This window comes from Lissotriton helveticus, chromosome 1_1 (assembly GCF_964261635.1).
Source record: "Lissotriton helveticus chromosome 1_1, aLisHel1.1, whole genome shotgun sequence".
In the NCBI taxonomy this organism is placed as follows: Eukaryota; Metazoa; Chordata; class Amphibia; order Caudata; family Salamandridae; genus Lissotriton; species Lissotriton helveticus.
The window spans coordinates 1,246,138,743-1,246,164,954 of record NC_136057.1 but is presented as its reverse complement, the minus strand read 5'-3'; the positions used below and the strand labels follow the sequence as shown (position 1 = coordinate 1,246,164,954).

The window sequence follows — 26,212 nt, the reverse complement described above, 5'->3', positions numbered from 1 at the left end:
CTGTGGTTGCTTAGGAATCCAGATGGGGATGGGACGAGGATGGCATTCTCTTCAATGAATCGTGTCAGTTTTCTGTTGACTGTTTTCTCTGCAACTGTGGCTGCGAAGGGGAGGAGAGAGATGGGCTGATAGTTCTTGAGGTCGGTGGGGTCAGCTGTGGGCTTCTTGAGCAGAGGTCTGACTTCTGCGCACTTCCAGTCGTCTGGGAAGGTGCCTGTTTTAAAGGTGGTGTTGATGGTGCATTGTAGTTCGGGTGCGATGGCAGCCTGGGTCTGTGGTAGCTGTGAGGGGGGCAGGGGTCGATGGGGGCCCCTGAGTGGATGCTTTTCATGGTCCAGGAGGCGTCTTCGGTCGCGATCGGTGTCCAGTTGGAGATGGTGGGCTGGCTGGTGTTTCTGGGGGGTGGGGCCATCTGTGGCGCCTGGTGGATGGTCGATGAAGTTGTTGTAAAGGTTTTTGATCTTGAGGTGGAAATAGGTTCCAAGCTTGTCGCAGAGGTCTTGGGATGGGGTGATGGTCTGTACCTTAGCTGCGTGGGATGGTGAATTCTAGAATGACACTGAAAAGTTCCTTGGAGTTGGTGGAGTTGGCTAGGATGTTGTTGTGGATGAAGTTCCTCTTGGTGGCTCTACTCTGGTTGTGGTAGTCCGTCATAGTGTCCTTGTAGGTGGTGTGGTTTTCGGTAGTCTTGGTGTTTTTCCAGTTCTTCTCCAGGCGTCTGCAGATACGTCTGGCTTCTTGGAGAGCGGTGGTGAGCCAGACGGCTTTCCTGGGGCGTTGTCTGTCGGAGTTGCGCAGCGGGTGAGCTCGTCGCATTCGGAGGTCCAGGTGTGGAGTTCTCAGGCTGCGTCATTTGCGTCAGGTGCCCAGGTGTGGTTGTCTCGGGTGAGGGTGGAGTTAAGTTGCTCATCGGTAACCTTTCTCCAGTTCCTTCATGGGGGGGGGTGTGGGGCTGGTTTGGATGCCTTGGGTTTGTTGATGGTGAAGTGTACGCAGTGGTGGTCGGTCCATGGCGGCTGCGTTGTGTGGTTGAATTGGACACTGTTTCCTGCCGCGAAGATGGGGTCGAGGGTGTGTCCTGCTCTGTGGGTCGGTGTGTTGATGAGTTGTTTAAGTCCAACGCTGACAAGGTTGTCATGAAGGACAGTGGAGTTGGGGTCACTGGGGTTGTCGATGTGGAAGTTTAGGTCTCCAATGAGTATGTAGTTCGTTGAGGCGATGGCGTTGGGTGCGATGAAGTAATTGATGGTGGGGGCAAAGGGTGTTCAGGGGCCGGGGGTCTGTAGATGAGGCTTCCTTGTGGTCTGGCTTTGGGGGTGGTCTGGATCTGGAAGTGCAGGTGTTCGGCGGAGGGGAAGGTTTAGCTGGAGGTGGTGAGGTGGAGGGTGCTCTTGTGGGCGATAGCGAGGCCCCCTCCTGGGTGATTGCGGCGCTCTTCCCTCTCGATCCTGTATCCATCTGGGATGGCGGTGCTGATGTCGAGGGCAGAGGATGCTTTGGTCCAGGTCTCTGTGAAGAAGGCGATGTGGGGTGAGAGATTCGAGTAGGTTCCAGATTTCCATGGCGTGTTTGTGTACGGAGCGTATGTTGAGGATGCATTTAAGGGTGTCGCCGGTGCGGGTGTCGCTGGTGTTGGCGGCCAGGGGGCGGTGAGGGTCTGGCAGCAGTGGAGGCAGGAGAACTAGCCGTGGGTCATGTTCGGTGAGGCCTGTTGGCATTCTGTAACTCTTCCAGGGTTGAGTGCGAGGAGGGTGGTGGTGTCATAGCGATGGGTAGTGGGTGGTCCAGAGTTCCTGGCACTGGCCGCAGTCAGGTCGTGGACGGGCACAGACATTGGCGAGCCTTCAGCACGCCAGCGGCTCGCCCGATGCACTCATCTACTGCATGACTGTGCAGCGGCCGCCATTAAGTAGGTGATGTGGGAGGGAGGAGAGACTTGGAGGCAGGAGCGGGGGAATTCCGGGGTGGTATTCCGGGCGCAATCCCCAGGGGGGAGGGGCCGCAGGGGCAGCAGGGGCGAAAGGAACAGGCAGGTATGGGAACATAAAAACAGTGGTAGAATTCGAGCAAGACACAGATGGGCACAATAACAGTGGCACACCTGGGAAAAATTAAGAAAAAAAACGGCTGAGCAGAGCTGCGGCGAGAGAGTGGACCTAGAAGCTTCAAAAGTGGAGCAGTCTACTTCTAACAAAAATCTGAGATTCGGTCCAAATCAATTCCTTCCACAGTAAATACCAAGATAACCGTGTTGCTCTGAGAACCTATCTTAAAAACAAACAAACATTTACAATGCAATAGATTTATAATTTCAAAAGGCATTGTCATTTACAATACCAATAGTTCAAACTTTTGCAAAAGCATTACCTAGTGTATTGGAGATAATGGTGTCCGTGAAGTGGGCGCTGCACTTACTATTAAAGTTTAAAAAATAAAATATGAAACAGAGCGCAGTGTCCCTAAGGCGGGCGTAAAGCTCAGCATGGAAGTTAGAGCGGCATAGCGCTCCATATGAATAGTGGTCGCCATTGTCCTGTGTGGGCGCGCTGCAAATAAAAAAAAGGAGCAACCATTGTCCCCATCAGTGTCAATAAACAAAATAGTGCTCACCGACTTATAATGCAGACCGTGTAACAAGCCAAGTAAAAAGTCCAGTCGTTATGGGAGGTAAGAAATGCAGACAAGGCGGTACAAAGGAGAAACTAACAAGCCTATTTACTAATCAGACGCCAGCATTTACGAAGGACTATGACTCAAGCCAATGACAAATATGGGTGGAGAGTGGGGGGCTTCAAGTGCATACTCTAATACAGCATGCCTCGCAAAGCGAGCGGTGCATGCACGCTGCTGCTAGGCTTGACCTAAAAAAGAGAATCAAAACATGGAAAGGTCGGATTTCTGCTTAATCTTCACATGTGCATGAAACCGACATCCAGTTGCTTCCACAAATGTTAATTCAAAATTTAATTTCCAATTTATGACTGTCAAATGAAATCACACTGACTGTAGGATAAATCCTTCTTTATATGATCAAGTCTCTGTCATTAATCCTGTACATCTGCATCGTAATTCAATCTAGGCTATTGCTGTTCATGTAATCTAGATCACCTTTATCGTAATTTGTAAATGGCTTCTTTATTAGTTTAATTCCTTAAAACTGGATAAACATAAAAATCCTTTAACTTCTTCCTATTTGTGCAACATCATTCACCACTGAAAATCACAAATGCCTCCACTTCTTGGTCCTGTAGAACACCTGCATTCACTGTATAGGGGGAGTTCTCTTGAATCCACATTAAGTGATTAGAGATCACCCCAGATGAATGTGCATTGACCTTCATTGAGTTCCAGTCACATCACCTTCAAAGTGCCAAAGTTTTCAAATTCCTCACCCGACCTCCTTCAGGGGATCACAGGACCTGTGCTAGTAGGTGCCATAAAATTGGTTACAGAAACAAGAAGGAGCTGAAGCTTTTAGTCCACATACTATAAATTTCCAAGAGTGATTTTTAAATATTGTAATTGCAAAGTCATTTTGGGTGTGTCGGTTTACTTTTCATACCTAAATGCAGGAAACAAAGAGCAGCCATCCCTTTTTATGGTATAAAGAGTAGCTGAGGAAAACTTCAGAAACTTAAATAAACCCTCATACATAAGTACTTTTTCAAAAGAGTTGTTAATAAGGTCAACGCGAAAACTTCTGAGTTCTCCTGGCACACAGAAATCAAAGTTGAGATCCTGGTTTCAATAGTTCCTTTTTATTTATTGTATTCAAAGACACCCTTTGCCAACACGTATTTTGTCTTCTAGCTGTTCCTGTTTACAGCAGCCTTCATCAGGGCTCAACATTAGAATCAGTTGTTATTCATGAAAGATTTAGGCGTTTTCAGAGCCAGTCAATTCTGATGTGTATTCTCTAGTAGTCCCAATTCAGTATTCAGTAACAGTAGATAGTGAATTTGGATTCTCATATAAACCGCATAATCCTTGGTTCTCTCCCTTCCCGCTGTGTATGTTGGCGATGAGCAAAGCCCTGAGTGACTCCACAAATAAGAGTCTTTGCCTCAGAAAAGTACAGCTTAAGCCACTGAGCCTGTTCTCTGTGGTCCAAAAAAAGACCCAAACAAGCTAGGGCAGACCCCTCCACTCCAATAGAGGCTAGGCGTTGTAACAAGACCTCATATGAGATTGTGTCAAACGCTGTAGAGAGATCTAATAGAAACATTTCCTAGCGAACTTAACAGAAAGTTTCCATTCTATTAAGGACTTGTCGGCGAGGATTATACCTTCTTTCTTCACTTTATTCAAATAGCAGCTCGTTAAAAGGTTAACAAAAAAACTGTGTTTCCCTTGAACCCTTAGGGAAAGGTAATATGTCCTTGTCTTTGTAGGTTCTGATGCAAACAAACAGGATGCATGAAGGTGATCCAATGGCTGACTTCACGTGACGAAAGAGGGCGATCAGACACTAAGAAGGGATAATGTTGGGCTAGGAAGCCCCTGATTGGACATTGTTAACTTAACATGATTGGATGTTTCCATGTATTTTTTTCTAAACTACCTTTCGCTAAGGGTTCATGGGAAACGTTGTTTGTTTGTTACCTTTTAATGAGCTGCTACTTGAATAAAATGAAGAACGAAGGCATAATCCTCGCTTCCAGTCCTGACATAGAATTAGGAAGACATTGCGGCCAGAGTCCAGCGTAAATTTGATGGAATCTGTCATTACCTTAATCACTGTATCAGTGTTGGGGTGAAGCCCTGAATCCTGATTGTGAGGGGTGGAGGAGATTGAAGAAATACAGGTATAATGATAGATGGGTGTTTACCATCCTTTCAATAATCAAAGATACCCCAGGCAGAAAAGAGATGGGTCTGAAGTTAGAGTGGATTTCTGGGTCCACATTTGTTTTTTTGAGAAGAGGGATGACATGCGACCTTAATACAAATCTATTAAATTCATACCTCTAGTTCCCCATATTGAATTTTGGTAGTTTGGTGTACTATTGTTTATTAAAATATTCTCTATTTTATAAATTGGAAAGGGCTTTTTATTGTGTAGTGTTGTTGACTTTTTAACTGTTTTGGTACCTCTAAATGCTGTAGATATTTTCTAGAGTTAAGCGTCTCTGCTCTGTGCCATGACTACCAAAGACTGAGCTAAATTTTAAATTACCAAAATCTTTATGGACCTAACATGGATAGTGATGTTATTATTTGTAGTGGACTACCATCCACCCCAACTAATAATCAACGTTCTCCCATCATCCACGCCAGCATATGAAAACTGGGTTAAGCAGACACTGCAGGCTTGCTATAATACTGTTTCACACAGCTCTTCAGAGTGCAAATATTCAATGAATCTGATCAAGAATATGGATGTGCAAAGATCACCATACAAATGAACTCCTGAAGAGATCATGATTCCTATATTTCACAGTGGTTTCCCACTTATCCTATAGTTAAGATGAGATTTTCCTAGAAAACTGGCAATTTTTTCCAGAGTCCCGGTTTCTGCTAAAATCAATTTTCCGGCAGTTTAACGTGTAACGTGTAATTTATAGTCTGTTTGAGTGTTGGGGATATTTCTTTTTCTTTCAATAATGCCCCTAGTCCTGATGTTTGCATGAAAATCCACATTCAGAGAATCTGTAACTTGTGGGTAGTAGCTGTTGTATTTTTTAGTATTGAGGGAAATTTGTGGGAGAAAAATGTTGCAAATTCGCACACTCTCAAGAAATGCATTATTTTATTGATCATCCATTGCCAAATGGGGTTGTCATGCAGCATTCTGTATTGTTCAGGGCAGCAAAGTTGTCTTTAAATGGTGAGTAAGGATTTGTAATTGGAATATGGGGGCACTGAAATTGTTTTTGTACAAGCTTTTTCCCATCACTCAAGGAGGGCATCCATTTGAATTGTCTTTGAAAACACCAAGTCAACTTAAGCATCTGAGCTGCGAGCCAGAGTCACCATTTTTGTGCGTCTGCTGCAGAAGTTAAGCCAATCCACCCTTATCATTAATAAAACCAGTTGAACCCTTATAAATGTACACGTAAGTTGACTGTATGCTTGTGGTTTTTTAGAGTATGCCCTTTATGCATACGTCAGGTGAGAGAGTTAGTTCAAGCTTTCACTGTGTTGTATCATCTCCTAGGGTTTGATGCCAGAATACAATTAAAGTAAGGTTCAATGACATGAGATGAATTAAAATGTGTTTCTTGCCTCGGTGCTCTGAAGGTCCTGCAGATTAAATTCACCCATAGCCTGGGCTTTTGCTTTGGAACTGACTTTATTATTCAGAAGTCAAGCAAACGTTTGTTTGGCTGCTGAGCTTCCTTTGGATGCAGTTTTTGCCTGAATAATTTCAGTATTTCTCAAGTCTCCAATTCACCTTACCCGCAAGTACAAGGCACCCCAATTAGACTTTGGGTCCTAAAGATCCAGCTTCTTCTGCCTCCACATTCTCTGTGGAGGTAGATTTTTGTTGTTGTACCTTTGCCTGTAGCCTATCTGCATTTGTTTCACTGTGTACCTCACATTGATCTCCACACTCGTTGATTACACAGTGGGCTAAAAGGCTAAGAAGTTTAGGTGCCATAGAGATATTAATTTGTATCTTGTCATAACTAAGTTAAACAGCGATTGAATTAATGCTAGGGTTGTATAATATGTGTTTATTTTCTTCTGGGAGAAAGGATGACATTGTACAAAAAACTGTTTTTGAGAATTTAACAATGTGCGACACATTTTTTGTGCGAGATTTTCGACACAAAGCATGTAGAGAAAAGCAACAACTATTCCTTCCATCACAATTAAATTAAGTCAAAACAATCTGTGTATTTAACAAAAGAATTGTTAGCAATCTCCACGTTTGAATATAGTTGTCGGCTAAAAGGTTTATGTATGTCAGATGCAGGAAACAATTGTCCAACAGAATAACGAATATAGGATTATCGTGGTTTGAAATTATCGTAGACAATATATTGAAAGGTAAATGCTCACACAGGAAATATAGATTTACTATTCTTAAAACCACATTCACATACTTTGGACGTATACATATCGTCAAGGTGCATATTTTTGGAGGAAAGTAAGGAACATCTATCATACTTATCTTTTGATATTTTGTTCCTCGATATTCTGTCTACGATATTAAAGACCCATAATATTCCATACTTAATATTTAGGGCACACCATTGGAAACTAGGAGCGAGTAAGGAAAAAAGTATTCATAGAATGGGGAAGTTAGACTATTAGGAAACAATTCTGATGCAAGACGCATCTTTTTAAAGATTCTACAAAATGAAATATTAATGAAAAAAATCTTAATTGAACTACTAGTAAAGAAAGAAAGCCTACAAATCTAATAAAACTGGGTCACAGGTAGCAAACCAACTCAATTAATAATTTGTTTTCATTTTTAACTGTGCAGGTGAAGACATTGCGATCCACTCTGAGCTAATTAATATGGAAGTAAGAAAGAGAAATCCAAGACTAAGAAAGAGACTAGGAACAGAATCACAAGGTAAATTGTGGCAGAGAAAGCAAGGGGATTCTTAGAAAATCTGAAAATATATAAAGTAGAAAATAAACTATGCCCTGTGACGCTCTCAAAATCAGTCGAGCTGTTTACTAGGAGGCAATCTAGAAGCATCATTGAACGCGGGTGAATTGTAGATTTCTGTAAAATGGCAGAAATTAACCTGGACATTACCTTCGAGTAATCATGACTCTATAACACAATTATGGGGATTGTATGGGGGAAAACTAGAGTGAACTAACCCATGAAAGACATGGAACACTATCTTAAAGAAAAACAAATCATGTAAACTGCTTTTTTCTCTGAACAAAATACAGCAAGGTTCTGTTTTCCATAGGAACAATATTGTGATCCTCCAACTAGCCGAACGGATATTTTTTTCAATTAAGGCTCTTTGCAATTATTTGCATGAAGTCAGGGCTGAAACAAATGTAGAGCAGAATGTGGGTTACTCAGAGAACGTTACCGAAGAAGCGGCTATCGAAGAGGAGAAATAAATGAATGACTTTATGAGGGATCGCATGTCTCACTTTAAGTATGGCTAACTATTTGTAAATGTACATGTATGTATAACTTGCTTATAGTAATTTTTATCTTGTCTCTCGGAGCACTATTTCTGGAAGAAAATAGGACTTAGGTACCGGGAGGCGAGTTGGATAGGATGATATAAGAAAGTGAAATAGAGAACCTGATACTGGTATCTAGGTCTCGTGTATCCACATTTGACAATTCGGTGATTCTTGCAAAACATATAAGGTGTGACGAAATGTTTATTCTCCTTTCTGAAAAGAAAACTTTTTGACATACATCCTAAATTACGCCACTATCTTTCCAACAAAGTACAATCCTTTGTCACAGCTATATTCCACACAGACTGACTTCCACGAAATGATGATTAAATAACCAATGTAAAATGTTTAATGATCTTTTACACAAGCTAGTAAAACATGTTTATATTTTATTGTTTTAACCTATCACATTTGCTAGCAAATACTACATGAAAATGGGAAGAGAAGGCCTAAGCTTCCCTACTGAAATTGATTGATAAACAGCATATTAAACAGTCTCCAAATTTGTGGCTGAAGCTTCTGATATCATCTAAGTACATCTAAGATGATCAGTATCAAAAGGGGAGTATTGTGTTCTTAAAACCGAAAATAGATCGCGAGAGCCCACTTCTGACAACTCTTCTGTGAATATTAAATATTTTGGAGAGTTCTGTGAAAACACTCTGCAATCCCTGGAAACCTCTTGCAACTCTTGTTATACAATATAACACTGATATATTAAGAACTGTAGTAGACAAAAGCATTTCGGAGCATCGTAAATACAGAAATCAAACCATGATAGTCGCCTCTAACTCTAAAGTGACCGAAAGAGAGGGGGGGACAAGCAACTTGAAAGATGAATAAGATAGACAAAGTAGGAAATAAATAATAGTAGTAGGGATAGGAGAGTAGGGAAGGTTTGACGAGGGAAAATTAAAGAAGCAAGCATTGGCAAAGCCAATGGTTCTCACCTATCAGAACTATTGGCTTTGTCAATGTTTTAGCCATGCTGTACAGCATTCCCAATGTTCTGAAGCATGGGTAAATAAGGAAAAAAAGCCTGTGATACAGCTGGTCGTATCATTTGGTAGGCACATGCACCACATATTTAAACACCTACAAAATGACACAAGCACGTTTTTATTTTATTTTTCAATACAAGTTGGATCGTCAAATAAAAAGTGTTTTTTTGAAGCACAGGTTTGGGAGCACCACTTTGTGCACGGAGGGGGAAGTAACCCAGAGGGCAACTGTGGGAAAAAGAGAAGCAACAGAGAAGGAGGGTACGGTGGGGGAAGCCGTGTGGAAGATAGGTTAGAAAAGAGAAGCAGTGGGTTAGAAAGCAAGGTGGGGGGGCAGGAAGAAGACCAGGTAATAGAGAGCAAATCAGAGTGCAGAGGGAGAGTACAGAAGAGAGACAGCTTGAAACACATTCAGTCTTGAGGAGTTCAACACAAGCAGTAGAAGCGTAGAAACTAGTCAATAAAAAGAGATGGTAAATAGAGCATTTTCCGTGGGAGGGACAATTACAACTTTAACAAGCTGTGACACGAATAAGAAGCAGGAAGATGACTAGAAAGCCGAACAGTGATAAGCAGTAAGCAGGTTTCAGATCTCAGAATGTTCTTGGTAAGCCCAAGAAAGACACAGGAGACTACATATGGTTAGCCAGAATGTTTAGAGCGGGTGAGCCAGAACAGGTTACTAGGATGACTGTAAGCCATCGGAACAAATCAAAGAAACTTTAACTTGTTTTTTTTATCAGGAATGATATTGGTGGTTTTTGATAACTTGTATGTCATTGATTATGAAGAGGTTGTGAAAATGCTCTACAGAACGTATTTCATCACACTTTTTTCTTGGTCAGATTATAGGTACAATTTTTCACACTAGTACGTAGGTAAGACATCTAATGTTTGAGTGAGGAGCCTCTAATACGTTTTCCTTAGGGCAAATGGAAAAAGGCCATACATTCCCACATTTCAATTAAACTCAAAGCATCTAATGCTTGAGTAAGGAGCCTGTACTACGTTTTCCTCAAGGCAAGTGAAAAAAGGTCATACATTCCCACAATTCAATTAAACTGATAGGAGATAAAGAATATTATTTGTCTGTGGGAGCCAAGTTAAACTGTTTGGTTTGATTTGGTGGTATCATTAATTAATTGCGCCAGTGGCGAGCAACTACATGCAGAACATTTATAAAGTAGCACTGTCAGTATGATAGGTGACTAGACAGATAGCTTGATTTTGCCCCAGTATTGGAACTTTCATAGATTACCATGCTTTTGTATCATTCCCCGTCGTCGGATTGGGAGTCTCGGTAACAAAATAACATAGCAGTAGGTACAAAAGAGAAAGAAAAAGGCCTAGGCCTCATTCCCTTTTGTAGCATATCCGCCTCTTTTTGTAAAAGAGACCAAACTTAGGCATCAGCCAATCAGAAGAGCCTCACCCCATAGAACCCTCCTGAAGGTACCTCAGAGCCTTAGCTTTTCTACCCCACGTTGTGCTTAGGGAGTCTCCTTTGAGCTCTGCTCAAACTCTTCTCTTCAGAAGTTTTCTTCAAGGATTTCTTTCAAGATTGTTTGCTGTTCCTTCCAGGATGTCTGACAAGGAAAAGAATGCCCTTTTTAAGCCATGTTCCACCTGTTGCAAGAAGAGGCTTTTTGTGGAGGATAAGCATAAGGATTGCATCTACTGCCTCTATCCTGACCATAAGGCTGCGGACTGCAAGATCTGCCGCACCTTTTCCCCAAGACCCTCCGGGACCGTGAGGGTAGGATTCTGACCTGGCTCCAGAAGTTGAAGTCCAGAAAGGACACAGTCTCCAGTGAAACTGAGGACTCTTCATCTGCAACATCTTCCAGAAGGTCAGTCAAGAGGGGTAGGGTTTCCCCTTCTCCTTCTGTGGAGCGTCCTTCTAAGGCCTCAAAAAAGACCCCCAGGGAGTCTGAGAGCCAAGGTCCAGGCGAATCTCCATGGTGAAAAGGAGAGGGTAGGACCATCTACACCTTCTGTGGGGATGAAGACTGATCAAGCCTTCAAAAAGCCCTCTTCCCAGTCGTCTGGTAAATCTGACAGAAGTACTAAGTCGACGACGATGAGGGCGTCGTCGACAAAGGCCTCGTCAAAGGAATTGAAGCCTGTTCTTCAAATGGTATCGTTGACGAAGAAGGACTCGTCGATGACAGTGGTACCAGTGTCGACGAAGGCGCCGACGACGGCAGCGACGTCGACGACGACGGCATTGTCGACGAGGATGTCGACGACGACAGTGACGACGAAGAGGTCGTCGACGGTGGTGACGATGACGGTGTCGTTGTCGAGGGCGTCAACGACGACTACATGGACGACGACGACAACGGCAGGAGCTTCGACGGTCTCGTCGTCGACAGCAGTGACGACGCCCATCTCGACGTCGAGTGTTCTTTCGTTGACGACTTTTATTCCGTTGACGACGCCGACGATGGCGATATTGACAACTCCAGTGTCGACGGAATCGTCGACGATTTTGTCGTTGGAAAAGAGGATTACCATCTCTATGACAAGGATCACACCGGACATGACTTCTCCTAGGAGAGTTACCCCCTTGCCTACAGCTCTGCTTTTTGAGGAAGATGACGACGAGCCAGAAGATGATGAACAGGACTCGTATGGCTATGCGAATAGTCCTTCCCAACTTCTGGTCAAATGTCAGGAGACAGATTCTGACGGAGAGTACAGCCAGGAAGGTGGTTATCACCATCATCATTCTTCCCAGCCCCAACAGTACTCGAGACAGGACATGGTATCTGTTCCTTCATCATTATTGCAGGACCTTCATAATATGCTGCAAGACCATAAGTCGAGGTGTTCACGACCTGCTGCTGCTACCATTCCTATGCAAGACTTGCCTGCCCCTGTGGCTCTGCCAATGGCTGCTTCTTAGATACCGTCTATAGATCCATCTCGACCACAGACTCCGGTTCCACAGGAGCCTTCGGTTCCATTGGACACCCATGATGATTCATCGGAGGACGAGGAAAATTTTGATGGAAGACCTGATCAAGGGGTGGAATGGGAAGACTATTTTATTCCTGACCCAGCATCTTTGTGTCCGGATACGGTGGACTCCCCGCCAGCAGATATAGGGAGGTTTCACAAGTTAATGGAGAGAGCGGCTGGCAGATTTCAACTATCTATGCCTTCTACTTCCAAGGAGTGTTTTTTATATGATTTTAAAGAACCTTATAGGAAGGTCACAAGATCCATCCCTATTGTTCAACATCTGTGGGATGAAGGCCTTAAGGCGATGAAAAATCCAGCAACTGTGGTCCCGGTTCTACCGCGCTGCGACAAAAAATACAAGGCGCCTGAGGATGGTCCGGTGTCTTTGATGGGGCACCCGCGACCGGACTCTGTAATTTCACAGGCGGCACAAAGGAAGTCTTGCAACCCCTCAGCTCCTTTGATGACTCCTCCGGATAAAGAGGGCAGGAGGCTGGATAACGCCGGAAAAAGATTTTCTTCCATGGCGAGTCTGTTGGTGAGAGCAGCTAATGCCTTGGCGATATTGGGCAGGTACGATCGCCAACTTTGGTGTGATATCTCCCCACACTTAGATCAACTTCCTCCGGAGTCCAAGACAGAGGCAAAAAAGATCTTGCAAGTAGGGGAAGCAACATCAATGGAAGTCATAGACTGTGCCATGGATATTGCCACAACAGCTTTTGGTTCCTTGGCTGGTGCTGCAGTTCTTCGTCGCCAGGGATGGCTTACGGCGACCTGGTTCAGGCCCGAAATCCAAAATAAAATCTTGGATATGCCCTTTGATGGGAAGCACTATTTGGTGAGCTAATCGATGATACCCTCCAAGAAATTAAGAAAGATACTGAGACTGCTAAGTCTCTGGGTACGCTTCAGTACCGCAAGGCTCCTTTTAGAGGTTCCAGGGGCAAGAGCACTTCCTACAGAGGCTCTTATCAACAGCAGAGGTACTCATCAAATGGCTCAGGTTCACAGCAGTACCGTCAACCGTCCCAACAAAGGCAAGGTCAGTCTTCAAACTACTCAAGGCCTAACAACAGAGGGAAGCAGGCTCGCCAAGGGCGTGATGCATCCAAGAGACAATAGCGGCCTCCTGGCTCTTCCTACTGTACCCACCTCTGCGAAATCATCAGTAGGAGGCAGGGTTTCAAAATACCTTCGAAATTGGTCCAAGATAACATCAGACCAATGGGTGCTCAACATCATTTGAAAGGGCCATACTTTTGGAATTCACGCAAATCTCACGTCAATCACAACGCAAGTCATTACAACGACTTGCGCTGGAGGCGCTGGATTTTAGAATAGTATGATTTACTATTCCAACTCCAGCCTACGTTACAGTAGGGAAGGTGTTGGAATTGTAAATCATGCAATTCCTTAGTACATAGCACCATCCAGCGCAAGTAGTTGTAACGACTTGCGTTGTGATTGACGTGTTGTAATGGTACCGCGGTGTAAAAACCGAGTGGTAATGGCTGTCTCCCCATCTTTCCAACAAGTCATGGCCATGGCAGCTGTATTTCACAATGTTGAGCTTCACAAAGATTCCTTGGAACAGGATTTTTTTTGACACCCTGTCTCCCATACATAGGGATACTCAATATTTCCCCATTCTTCCTGGCATGATCAGGCATACAGATGACATTTTCTGAAGAGCCAGTCCATGCCTAAGTTATCACCCCCATGGTACAAAAAATACAAGGCAGCTGTTTCTGACCCACTGTTTTTATCAGGGATCAAGTCCCACCAGACTCCATAGTTGCGACAACAACTTGTAAAAGAGCTAATAGCCAGGCTATTGAAGACACTCCACCACCTGAAATCGAAAATAAGCAGATAGATGCATCAGAGAATTGAGTTGCTGCACAAGCAGCTAATTAATGACGTATTGCTACTTCTCATACCCGTGTAGCCCATTATTGCAGAGCCCATTGTGTTGAAATGGAGGAACTGCTACAGTTTCTCCCTGAAGACCTCCAAAAAAGGGGGCAACAAATTGTCACAGAAGGTTTGGCCATCAGCATCAACTCCATCCAATGTGCGCTAGTTACTACGGATACAGCTGCTAGGGGTGTTAATACCAGTGTGCTCCTTTTACGACATGCATGGCTAAGTTAATTTGGTTTCAAACCAGAGGTCTAGTAGGCAGTACTCAATATGCCTTTTGACAAAGAACACCATTTTGGGTCACAAATAGACACTGCACTAGATAAAATGAAAAAAGACACTGATACGGCTGAATCCATGGGAGCATTACAGACCACAGCTTCCAGAAGGTCGTTCTGTCGCTCAGGCTACTGGGGTGCATGCAGATACACCACTTCAGAGGCCTCCACTTCCCAGCAAAGACAAGGTCAGTACACCTACAGTAAAGCCTACTTTAGAGGTTTCTTCAAAGACAGCAACAACAAGGGAAGGGGCAGGGGTGCCTCCACATGTGTAGCAACACCCACTGCTAAGCTGTGACTACTCAAACCTTCCCCCCAAACACTCTACACCTGTCGGGCAGATTCCAGTTTTTCCGCCCAGTCTGGGAATCCATTTCCAGAGACCAAAGCGTACCAGCCATTATCCAACATGGCTGTTGTCTGAAGCTCATTTCTGCACCAACCAATGTCCGCCCTTGTACTCCTAGGTTTTCACCAGATCATCTAACACCTCTTAAACAAGATGTCAAAGCCCTCCTTCTCAAAGGAGCTATAAAACCTGTCCTGATGCAACAGCAGGGACTAAGGGCATACTCTCTTTATTTTCTCATTCCCCAAAAAGACAGGTCACTTAGACCAATCTTAGATCTCAGACCCTTGAACCTATACATCCTCTCAGAACATTTCCATGTGGTTACTCTATAGGGTGTTAGCCCACTTATCCAACAGGGCGAGTTTATGTCTATGCTTGACCTAAATAACTCCTACTTTCATATACCAATACACCCTGCATACCTCGGATTTGTCATACCAGGCAAACATTACCAATTAAAAGTCCTACCATTCAGAGTGACCGCAGCACCTCTGCTTTTCACAAAATGCTTGGCAGTAGTTGACAAAACATTCATGTATTTCCATACCTTGATGATTGGCTCATCAAAGCCAATACACACCTCCTATTCACTCATCTGACAGTGATTCTACTTCACGAACTAGGTTTCACAATAAATGATACCAAGTCTCATCTTCAACCTCTCGAAATTTAACCTTACCTAGGGTCCATCCTCAATGCACAATTAGTACTAGCTTATCCCAATCCTGCTCGAGTTATCTTTCTCCTCTATCCGCTTTCTTGCAGCTGCCGGACCAACCTTCTTTTTTTAAATCTCCTGTTGTAAATAGATTCTTGAAAGGGTCTGTACATATGTTTCCACCAAAGCCCTTTGTAAAGCCACAGTGAGGCCTTAATTTGGTGCTCACTCTTCTTATGTGCGCTCCTTTTGAGCTGTTGTATAATTGTCCCCTACAGCTGCTTACCATCGAAACAGCCTTTTGGTGGCAATACCATTGGCCCAGAGGGTGAGTGGTATGCAGGTATTGTTGTTCAGGCCTCCATATATCATGGATTTTGCAGATAAAGTGGTGCTTCACACCCAGGCTTCATTCTTGCCAAAGGTGATGACCCCATTTCATCTGGGTCAATCTATCATGCTGCCCACCTTTATTGCCCCCTGCATCCCTCTAAAGAAGGGGAGCGTCTCCATCATCTGGAACAAAAAAGAGCGTTGTCGTGATACCTTGATCGCACAAAAGAGTTCAGTGTGGATGACCAATTTTTTGAGGGGTACGTGGGAGATAAAAAAGGAATGGTATTGCAGAAACTGACCAATTCGCACTGGGTCTTTCTTTGCATTATGATCTGCTGCATCCTAGCTAAGAAGCAGGCCCCTGAGGGCTTACGGGCTCATTCCACCAGGGGGGAAGCTGCAACCATAGCATTGGCTTAGGGTGTCCTAGTCCTGGACATCTGCTAGGCAGCAAAGTGGGCATGTTTGCACATGTTTGCCAAGCACTACTGCCTGACCAGTCAAGTCCACAGGGACAGGCATTTCACCTGTTCAGTCCTGCAGGACTCTTAGTGTGAGAAATCTGTTTCAGCCAACTTTCAGGATGTTATGGCTTGGGTATCCATTCAAAGGTAAGGATCTGCAGCTAGAAGTCTCTATCAGATGAACAAGTTACTTACCTTTGGTAACGCATTATCTGGTAGAGCAATATCTAGCTACAGATTCCTTATAGACCCACCCATGCCTCCCTGATCTGCAGACTCATTTGTAAGCGCTAGGGTTGCTACATTTTCAGAGCCCTAGTAGTGTGAGAAATCTGTTTCAGCCAACTTTCAGGATGTTATGGCTTGGGTATCCATTCAAAGGTAAGGATCTGCAGCTAGAAGTCTCAATCAGATGAAAAAGTTACTTACCTTCGGTAACGCATTATCTGGTAGATCAATATCTAGCTGCAGATTCCTTACAGACCCACCCATTCGCCCTGTCTCCCCATGCCCTTGTGATGGGCATACTAAGCAGAGTACCTTGCACTTTTTACTTCTATGTGATTTGTATTTGACTTTTAGAATTGCTTATCTTAAACCACTGTTTAGAAAATGTGACGCTATAACCACTAATGCTGCTATGAACTTATTGTTTATGTTAAGAGAACCTTAAATTTGTTTTTATGCTGCAACATTTATTCTAAGTTCAAACACCTGCAGAGGATTACTTTGTCAGTCGTTCTTTGTACCTCAAAGCCCCCCTCTATTACCTACAGGTTTGTTCTCCTCTCCCTGGCGCTGCTGCTTCTTAACTCCACCATACCTTTACAGACTTTCTCCAAGGAATCTTTTCTTATGTCTATACTCCGATTCAGTGAAAAGGTCTGGACTGTTTATAGAAGGTACATTTGGATACATTTCAGTGTGTGATTCGTGAAATCTCTAAAATCATGCAAGGGTATTTTGAATGGCATATTCCCTATTTGATTCATGTACTGATCTGTTACCTTCATTTCCCTCAAATTGTCAAGCGCTCTGATATCCTTCGGGATCAAGTACGCGCTATATAAAACTTTATAAATAAATAAAATAAATAAAAATAAAATGCCTCCCCGCTCTGTGGACTTATTTGTAAGGGGTAGGGTTGCTACATTTTCAGAGCCCTAGTTATGACACACAGCAAGTCATTCACTTCTTGGCTCTGCACTTCTGATGTGTCAAAGTGAAAAGTACTGACTTCCGCGTGCATGGGTGGCACCTATATTGGTGACTGTGATGCCATAACTGACACTAATGATGCCAGTGACTTCACACTGAGCCAAATAGAGCCACCCAACGGTGCACACAAGGGGTGCTGCTCATGCAAAGGTTTCGGATCTAGCCTGACTCCTGTGGAATGCAAAGGTGAGTAATCTGCAGCTAGATATTGTCTCTAATAGATAATGCATTACCAAAGATAAATAACTTGCTTGTCGATGCCCATGCGCAGTTTCACCAAGAGGAGCAGTCACTCAGTCTTGTGACTTCAAAGACTTCTTTGAAGAAAAACAACTTGCACAACTCCGGACTCAACACTAGATGGCAGGAATAAGCAGAGCATGTGAATCTACAGCACTACATTTCATGGACAGATGCTTACAGAGTAACGGCCAGATTCATCAATGTCCCGTTTCGCGAGTCCTTATTATTAAGGACTCGCTATTAAAGACTCGCAAAACGGGATTCATGTAAAAATCGCAAAAATAATTGCGAATTCTACAGCTTCCCTATTTGCGATTAGCAAATTGCTAATCGCAAATAAGGAATGACTCCCCATTCATTCCTATAGGCCTAAGGCGATTAGCAATTTGCTAATCGCAAATAAGGATGCGATTTCAAGGGTGCCAGGGGTGTCCAAAGGACACCCTGTAGCACCCCTGAAATGGTGATTGACACTGGTGTTGCGCACACACATGTCCAAAGGACATATGTGTGTGTAACATACAACTTACAAAAATGCACTAAAGTGCATTTTTCTAAGTTTTCGCTATTTACCACGAAGTCAGACTTCGCGGTAAATAGCGGCCAAAAATTGCGATTTCGCAATTCTGAAATGGTTCATGAATTGCATTTAAGGAATCTCAAATAGAGATTCCTTAAATGCAATTCCTCGCAATTTAGCGATTTCGCAATTTGCGATTTTTGCATTTGGGATGATGAATCCCAAATGCAAAAATTGCGCTCGCAAAAGGCCAGATTCTCAGAATCTGGCCCTTTGCGAGCCGGATTTCCTTTGATGAATCTGGCCGTAATTTACATAATTCTTAATTGCAAATAGTGCCATATATGTTACCTCACATATTCACCAACATGTTTGTCATATAAAAATATTTGTCGTATAAAAGCAAAGAATCTTACCCAAGTAGGATTTAGCTCCATGATTGTAACTATCATGCCATTTAGCACCTACACCCCATTTGTGAGCAGCACAATTGTAAAAAAACAGAAAAGAAACAAAAGGGAAGTACAGAAGCACAAGAAAGTGGCCACTAAGCCCTCTGTATGGAAGCAGATTGAACAACATACAGTACATAAAAAATATGAGAAATAACTAGAAAGTCACCAAATGCAATCTACATATTTAAAATAAACATGTCCTCTTTTTTCATGCTATCATTTCTTTACAATATACCACAAACAGAAACAAAAATTGACATTGTGTCTAAGGCTCAATCCACATAGCAGAGAGTGACACATGAGAAACAAATCTATTTGTTTACATATACTGCAACCAAAATGCTTGTATTTCAAAGACAAGGGTAAGGGGTGATGACCCCTTCTCATATGAGAGTCCCTTCCTCGTATCCTGCAAAAAGTAAAAGCAAATTAATTAAAATAATATGCACACGCTCAATACATTCACATGTTTAAGTATGTAATAGTTTATATATGAATGAATTTGTGTTTCTGTGTATGTATCTATATATGTATTATAAGTGTTTATGTGCATTTTACAATGTCCACAAGAATGTGTTCAGGAAGATTTGAAAATTAATTGAATTTGAATTGCTGAATGCCCAGAAATAATAATAAGCTTGACCATAAGCCTTTAACGGCAAGCTTATTAAAGAACTTTGGACAGGTAGCTTCCGCCATAGAAGCACATCCCTTACAACAGGTATTGACAACAAAGAAGAAGAGCTAAATGTGCACAAGGGTGAGGATTGCTTTCATAACACCACTTTCTTTAGACATCAGAGAGCACCAAGCATGATAGATGACGTACCGAGTGAGCATGCAAAACAGTCACAGAGAGGAACTGGATCTAAAGGTGAAACAGATCTGAAAGGTTAATGTGGTATCTTCATTTCCATGCAATGCATTCTTCCATTAGTGTTATGTCCCCTGCTGCTCAGCCATAGGGACTGCGATGTAATTAGAATGCTGATGTGTGTCTGGTTGAGTGAATGCCAATTGGAGTGTGTGGGCTGAGCAGCAAGGATGCTGCTCCCGGTGGGGCTTCCTTACTACCTTCTTTACCTGGAATCTGATACTAATTTCTTAAGAATAAACCTTATCCAGTTATCACCTTACTTCTGGCTACCCTGCATCTTAATTTACCACAATGGTGATGATTGGAGGAAAAACCTAAATGCCCATTTCTCTAAAAACTTAGAATTTTGTCTAGGAATTTGCAGCTATGAGGTGCTCAGCACCTTGTTATGGGAGGCATAAAGGCCAAGCTAAAATGTGAACAATGTTTTAAATGGGGACTAAACTGAGACAGCTCCTGCAGATGTACTGCTACATGCAAGTGTAAATGTGCAACTTTCTGGAATTCATACACTCTCTCTGGTAAACACATAGAAAGCTGCACAGGTTTACATGCCTAATCCATAGATGTTTAAGGCTCTCCCAGAGGGATCCTATACTTTCTGGGCAGTGTTCTCCATTGCATGGGTGTCAGCATGGTGAAATTAAGTCCGACATTTTTGCGTGAAGTTTTGTAAAAATATTTTTCCTTGTGGATTTTCACCTTGCCCTTCACCCCTACCAAATCTGGGGGTGACCCTTTTCCTTCCCACACTGGCAAACAAGCTACGCCACCATTGGATTAACTCTCTGACCCATTGAAGGGTGGAAAGGAGAAGAAAGGAGTGTGTGAATTCCAACAAATAGAAATGTTTTGTGGTTTAGAAGTTGGGCGGTTAGACCATCATTGCACTTCCGCTACTGCCAGGGAAGTACTGTTCGCACACGGTGGCACGGGGGCCTCACTAACATGCTGGTGGTGCTATTGCAACACCGCCATGCATATTACGAGTTTCAGGACTGCCAGCAGTGTCATGGAGGTCTTTCCTCCATGAAAAGGCTGGTGGTCCTGAAACAAAGGGGACCTACAGGGCTCCCTGTTGCCTATTTCAATGGGGATCCATGCAGGCCCCCTTTGTACACGCATCCCGGTTCCTGCACAGCTTAAAGTCCATGCCGGTCAGGAACGTTTTTGGCGTTCCCATTGTGGTGCCCATTTTCAGAGGCACCACCATGGGCCCACCCAAAACAGCCCACCAGACTTGAGGAAACTTGTAATAGGTTTGGTGGTGCAGGAGCGGGTCGCTGGCATGGTGATCTGTTCCTGCACACCGCCAAACTCGTAATCGAGCCTTAACTGTACTGTGTAATAAGACTGATCAAAAACAGTAAGTCAGGATATCTCATTCAACCGCTCTTTTAGTAGTATTCAACCATACCTGTATGGATTAGGACCTCAGTCAGGACTGAATGTATTTTAACCCATTTTGAACTTCAGTTATCATCAGCAATGAGTATCAGAACACTATTGACATTGCACTGTTTAATTTGTGCTGTTTTATTTCTTATGTATTCATCTTTTGTATTGTCATTTTGTGTGTGATTTGCATGACAGACTTTTAATGTTTGATTAAGTGAATTATTATTAAACATGGATAGAATTACATACCTTGATGATCTACTGACTTATTGCTTTTGATTAGTCTTATTACACAGTACGTTTAGTGATTATCATAAGGTGTTCTTTTTTACTTTATAATTTTCAGGTGGTCCAACCTCCCATGATTTAAGGACCTATCCTCCTTCCCACTAGGGTTATTTACTTATTGGATGACGATGACAAGCATGTTACCCTAGTGGCAGGAACAGTGAGGTGTTTTTTGTTGTTGTATTCACTCTCTCTTGTGGCAAACAAATATACGTTACTCAAACTGGAGGTATTTTAGTGGGCTTTTTGTCAAGGCTGAGGTTAAAGAATATACTTGATTTTTTTGTCTTCTTGTGTTGAAAAAGCGGTGATTAATTGAAACTGTATTTATGAAACAAGAAAGATTCTCAACATTTTAGATGACAACAATTTATTGGGACATGGCTTACTTAAAGATGTCTTATAATTCATGCCATCCATTGAAATTATGTATGTTTATGATGATGTGTGTTCAAATCTTAAAACCATGACCGTCATTGAGAATAGTGTGTGCAAAAGTCTTCTATATCATTTAATTGTGCAAATTCAGTTTGTTACCTATTAATGAGTTTCTTTTATGTATTTGTAAATGAGCTGTTTACTCCTTTTTAATATCTTTAAGTGTATCTAAAATAGATTGCTCTCTATACTAAGGAGATTTCCCAGTATCCCTCATACCTGTTTTACAGTTTTTGTTCTTGTAACATACTTTTTGTGTTTGTTTGTACGCTATACAGAGCTGACTTGTAAACAAAGCGTTTATTTTTGTTTAACCTTTTAGCTGAGTTTGATTTAAATGTATATGCCACAATTAAGGAATATTGAGATAATATGTAGTAAATTTGTTATGAATTATGTTATTTTAATTCTAGGACATTCTAAACAAAGCTGTCCATCTCCTTGAATAATGACAATCAATATTTTCTCTTCACAGAACAATCAAAATAGAAGTATATGACTGGGACCGAGATGGCGGGTAATGCATATATTTATTATTTAAGTTATTTATTTAGAAAATATTTGTTCTCTGGTTCATTTTTCCTACTATTAGATATGTATCAAAATAAAGGTGGGTGCCTCTAGGATATTACTTAACATCATTGCCTAAATGTTCTTGAGAAAGGGTGACTTAACATGTTTGGCTTGCTTTTATATAGTGTGAACATGACCAAAAGGCATCAGAGTGGTCTGTAAAGTTATATGTACATACTGATATATTCACAATATTCAGTAAATGGTATAATAATGATAACTTTACAAAATGATGTGTGCTTCCTAAACTGTTAACATAAAACGAAAAAATAAAAGTTTGATAAAACACATTGTGAATGAGGTACAACAAATGGAGATAAAAATTGCAGTCATAAAGTGGGGCAGGTACGTATACTAATTTCTCCGAGACATTACAAATGCCTACAAACTACATAGAAATTCTGACATAAATATATTGAAATTAGTGAAAATTGTAGGGCTTTGCTTGTGAGTTGATTTGAGGGAGGTTTTGGCAGCACAAGAGAGTGGACAAATTCCTAATATCCAAAAGGTAATAGAATAAAGATATTAATGACAAATGAATGCAGTGTCATGGAGTATAAAGTATAACTTAAAATAGAAAATCATGTGAAAAATTGGGGGCTGATAAGCAGTTATGGCAGTTATGGCTTGTGCAAACAATTTAGAAGATTAAGGGCTGATTTAGTGTTTGTCATACATGTTTTCTGTCGCAAGCGTGATAGATAATCCATGTGCCTTATTACAAGTGCATTAGGAGATAATATACTTGTAATACTGCAGATGGGATATCCATTTGGTATGTGATGGAGTACCAATCTGCTCAAATCTAAATCAGACCCTACATTTTACGATGATGTTCAAAGACAAGAAATTTTTCATCTTTCTTGTATGAAGAGTAATATGAAATGATGTGAATAGGACGAAATGAGCTACTGATGTTGGAGGCACAACTGGGATTATGTCCTGTTTTGGGATCATAGATATGAGAGGTACACCACGTTGTAGGGAGTTTTGCCCTTGTGAAATACGACTTTTTCACCAGCTACTGTTGTGTACAAGTAGGAGGAGTTTGAGTTTATTTAATGTATGCTATTTCAAATCAAGATCTTATTCTATTTGCAGCCTTTCGGTGACATGAGAATGGGTGTTGTTTGATCACATTGTTTTTTCCTCAAAACAAAGCATGCTTCTAAATAAGAAACTAAGATTTCTTGTTCTTTGAAGGAAAGTACAGCAGATCTGATGGTTGAGACATTATCTCATTGAAAAATTCCTCATATATGGCTTCGCAGTCACTCTCCGAAAGGAAAGGCTATTTTGTGATGAGTTTCACCAGTTTGAATACTTTTTTCAGACATTTTTGTCTTTCTCAATTTGAGTTTTTTTTTAAACTTTATTTATCCTTTTCATATATGAATACAGTGACGTGTCATTTGTTACGTAATGGATTGGGTAGACGATGTCAATAAAGAGAGCGTGCATATAAATAAAGATTAATACATGGTTCAAAGTTGGGACCACAATGAGGCAGGAAGCTGCATATATGGATAAATGCGTGAAATATCATGTACAAAAAAAACAGAAATCATCGCCGACACTTATATAAGTGATAACATAACAATCAATTGTGCAAAGAAGACATCAGAGGACAACACATCAGTCAAATAAAAACATATGCAAATCATCAGTTAAATAAAGACACCTCAGCCAATCCCCTCAGTAACTATGCCATTCTATGGCTGAGATTAGCATTCAGCTGCTATCTTGGAAATGTAGGACCGGTAGGGCCCCCAGGTATCCACCGGTCTGGACACGCTAGGGACCTGTGCGGAGTATTACACACAGCTAGTGTTACAAAAGGCCATGCTCCCAAGACTTCACTTTTGGAGGGTGCCAATCACCCCATAGCAATGCGATTTCTCGCTTGGCTAACAAAAACCCCACTGCAGCAAGCCTTCTGACAGCGCGAGGGAAGTTGGATACATAGTCCAGCAATGCAATTTCTGGAGTAGGAACCAGGTCCATGCCTAAAATATCGTCGAAAGTCTTGTGCACCTGGGATCAATAGCCATGGAGAAGGGGGCAAGTCCACGTAAGGTGGGCAAAATCGACAAAGGGGGCCTTGCACTTAGGGCAATGGTGGGGGCGACTAGGGTCTATTCTGTGCGGGCGTGTTGGGGTGGGATACAACCTACGGAGAAATTTGAAGTGGACGAGCTTATGTCTACTGTTTAGGGAAACCTCTTTCGTAGCTTTACAGCATTGTTTCCATTGATCGTCTGAAATGGATTTCCCCAAATCCTCCTCCCACGCGGTTCGAACCTTGGAGTCAAAAGCGGGGAGCGTGGCACTACACATTTTGTACAATTTAGACACCAAGGGCCCCATTAGGATGACGGGGGGACATTGTCCACCCGCCACCCTATCGGAGAACGGGACCGCCCGCCATAAGGGCGGGGGTCCCGTGGGGGGAATTAGGATGTGCCCGCCACAGTGGCGGGCACATCCTGTAGTTTTAGCATTGTGGCTGGCGGTGCACTCTGCACCGCCCGCCACAATGCAAAAAATGCATTTTCGCATTTGCATATGCAAAGCGGCAGGCACCGCGCGGTGCCTGCCGCTTTGCAAATGCAAATGTGGGGCGGTACCAGAGGTACCCCCCATGAGTCCCCCTGACAGTGGAGCCAACCTGGGGGCCCTGCAGGGGGCCCCCGCAGCAATTGCCGCATGCCTTTCCGTGGCGGCATTGCCGCCGCGGAAAGGCCCCCAATGTAAGCCATCATAATATGGCTGGCGGTGTCCATTGGACACCGCCACCATATTAATCTATTACCGCCGCGGTCAAAGCGGCGGACGGTCTTTCCGTCCGCCATTGTCCCCTCCGCCATCCTAATCAGGCGGAGGGGAAAACGAGAGTGGTTGTCGGGCGGATTGCCTCCGCCAGGGTGGCGGTGGCCACCGCCACCCTGGCGGAGGCAATCCGCCCGATATCCTAATGGAGCCCCAAGTGTGCTCCCGAAGGATGCTGAATGAGAAGCGTGAGTGGGGGTGCCGGGTCAGGAGCCAGAGGAAATGTGGGAAACGAGGCGCGCAACATGGATCGCAGCCGAGTCAAAACAAAGGAGTCCATGAACGAGAGTTCAATGAATCGTGGATCGTCAGAAATTGAAAAAGCGTGCCCCTCAGGGAAGAGATCTCCAATGTTATGAATGCTGAATTTCTCCAACGTGTGCTTGATAACTACCTCCCCGGTAATCGGAAACCAAGTAGCATTGGGCAGTGGAAGGGCCGGTGAATACAATTGGGCCAATCCCAGCAGTCTGCGAAGCTTGTCCCAGACCCAGCAGTTGTTGAGACAGTTTGCATGTCCCGAGGATCGCGTGGAAAGCCCTTGGGAAGCACATTAGAAAGGAGGCCAGGAAGGCCAGGAAGAACCAAATCCACTTCAGGTTTCAGATATAAGATGCGAGCGTCTGGGTGAAACCAGGGGTATGCGTAGGAACATTGTGCAATTAAAAAATAAAGATAAAAATCAGGGACACTGAGTCCGCCCCTTTCATATGGAAGAGTCAGTACTTGCCAGCTGACACGTGGAGATTTGTCTCCCCAAAGTAGGGGCAACAACAAAGAGCGCACCTGAAAAAAGAAGATTTTGGTGAGGGGGATCGGAATATTATTAAAAAGATATAAAAATCGAGGGAGGACAACCATTTTAATGATAGCAATACGCCCTGCCATAGACAGTGGGAGGCGAATCCACCTCTCAATCTGACCATCCAACAGACTGACTGCGCTGCCATAATTCAATCTGATCATGGTGGCGGTATCAAGATGAATATGAACACCCAAATATTTAACCGACTCCTGGCTCCATTCATTGGAGAAGGGGCAATTCCAAGCAGATGTGCTAGGGGTAAGCGGAAAAATCACAGATTTATGCCAGTTGATGTGAAGGCCAGAGAATTTGCCAAAGCGGATTATTTCAAAGATAAAAGGCTCACGGTTAATTTGGGGCATCCGAACATACAAAATCGTATTGTCCGCATACAATGAGATCAGGAGAGGGCCAGTACGGCACTGGAGCCCCCAGTGCAGATGCTTCTCTTGGAAATGACGAACCAGA

At 42.9% G+C, this 26,212-nt stretch overlaps 1 protein-coding gene across 2 annotated transcripts in view; it reads left to right on the top strand.

The window, feature by feature from the left end:
* The window catches only part of CPNE8 (copine 8), a 1,123,798-nt gene that overhangs the window by 643,720 nt on the left and 453,866 nt on the right, over window positions 1–26,212 (top strand). For both annotated transcript variants that reach the window (XM_078679874.1, XM_078679883.1), the window contains one exon: window positions 22,010–22,051. In XM_078679874.1, coding sequence (XP_078536000.1) covers window positions 22,010–22,051 — 42 coding nt within the window. The remainder of the gene's footprint in view (window positions 1–22,009; window positions 22,052–26,212) is intronic.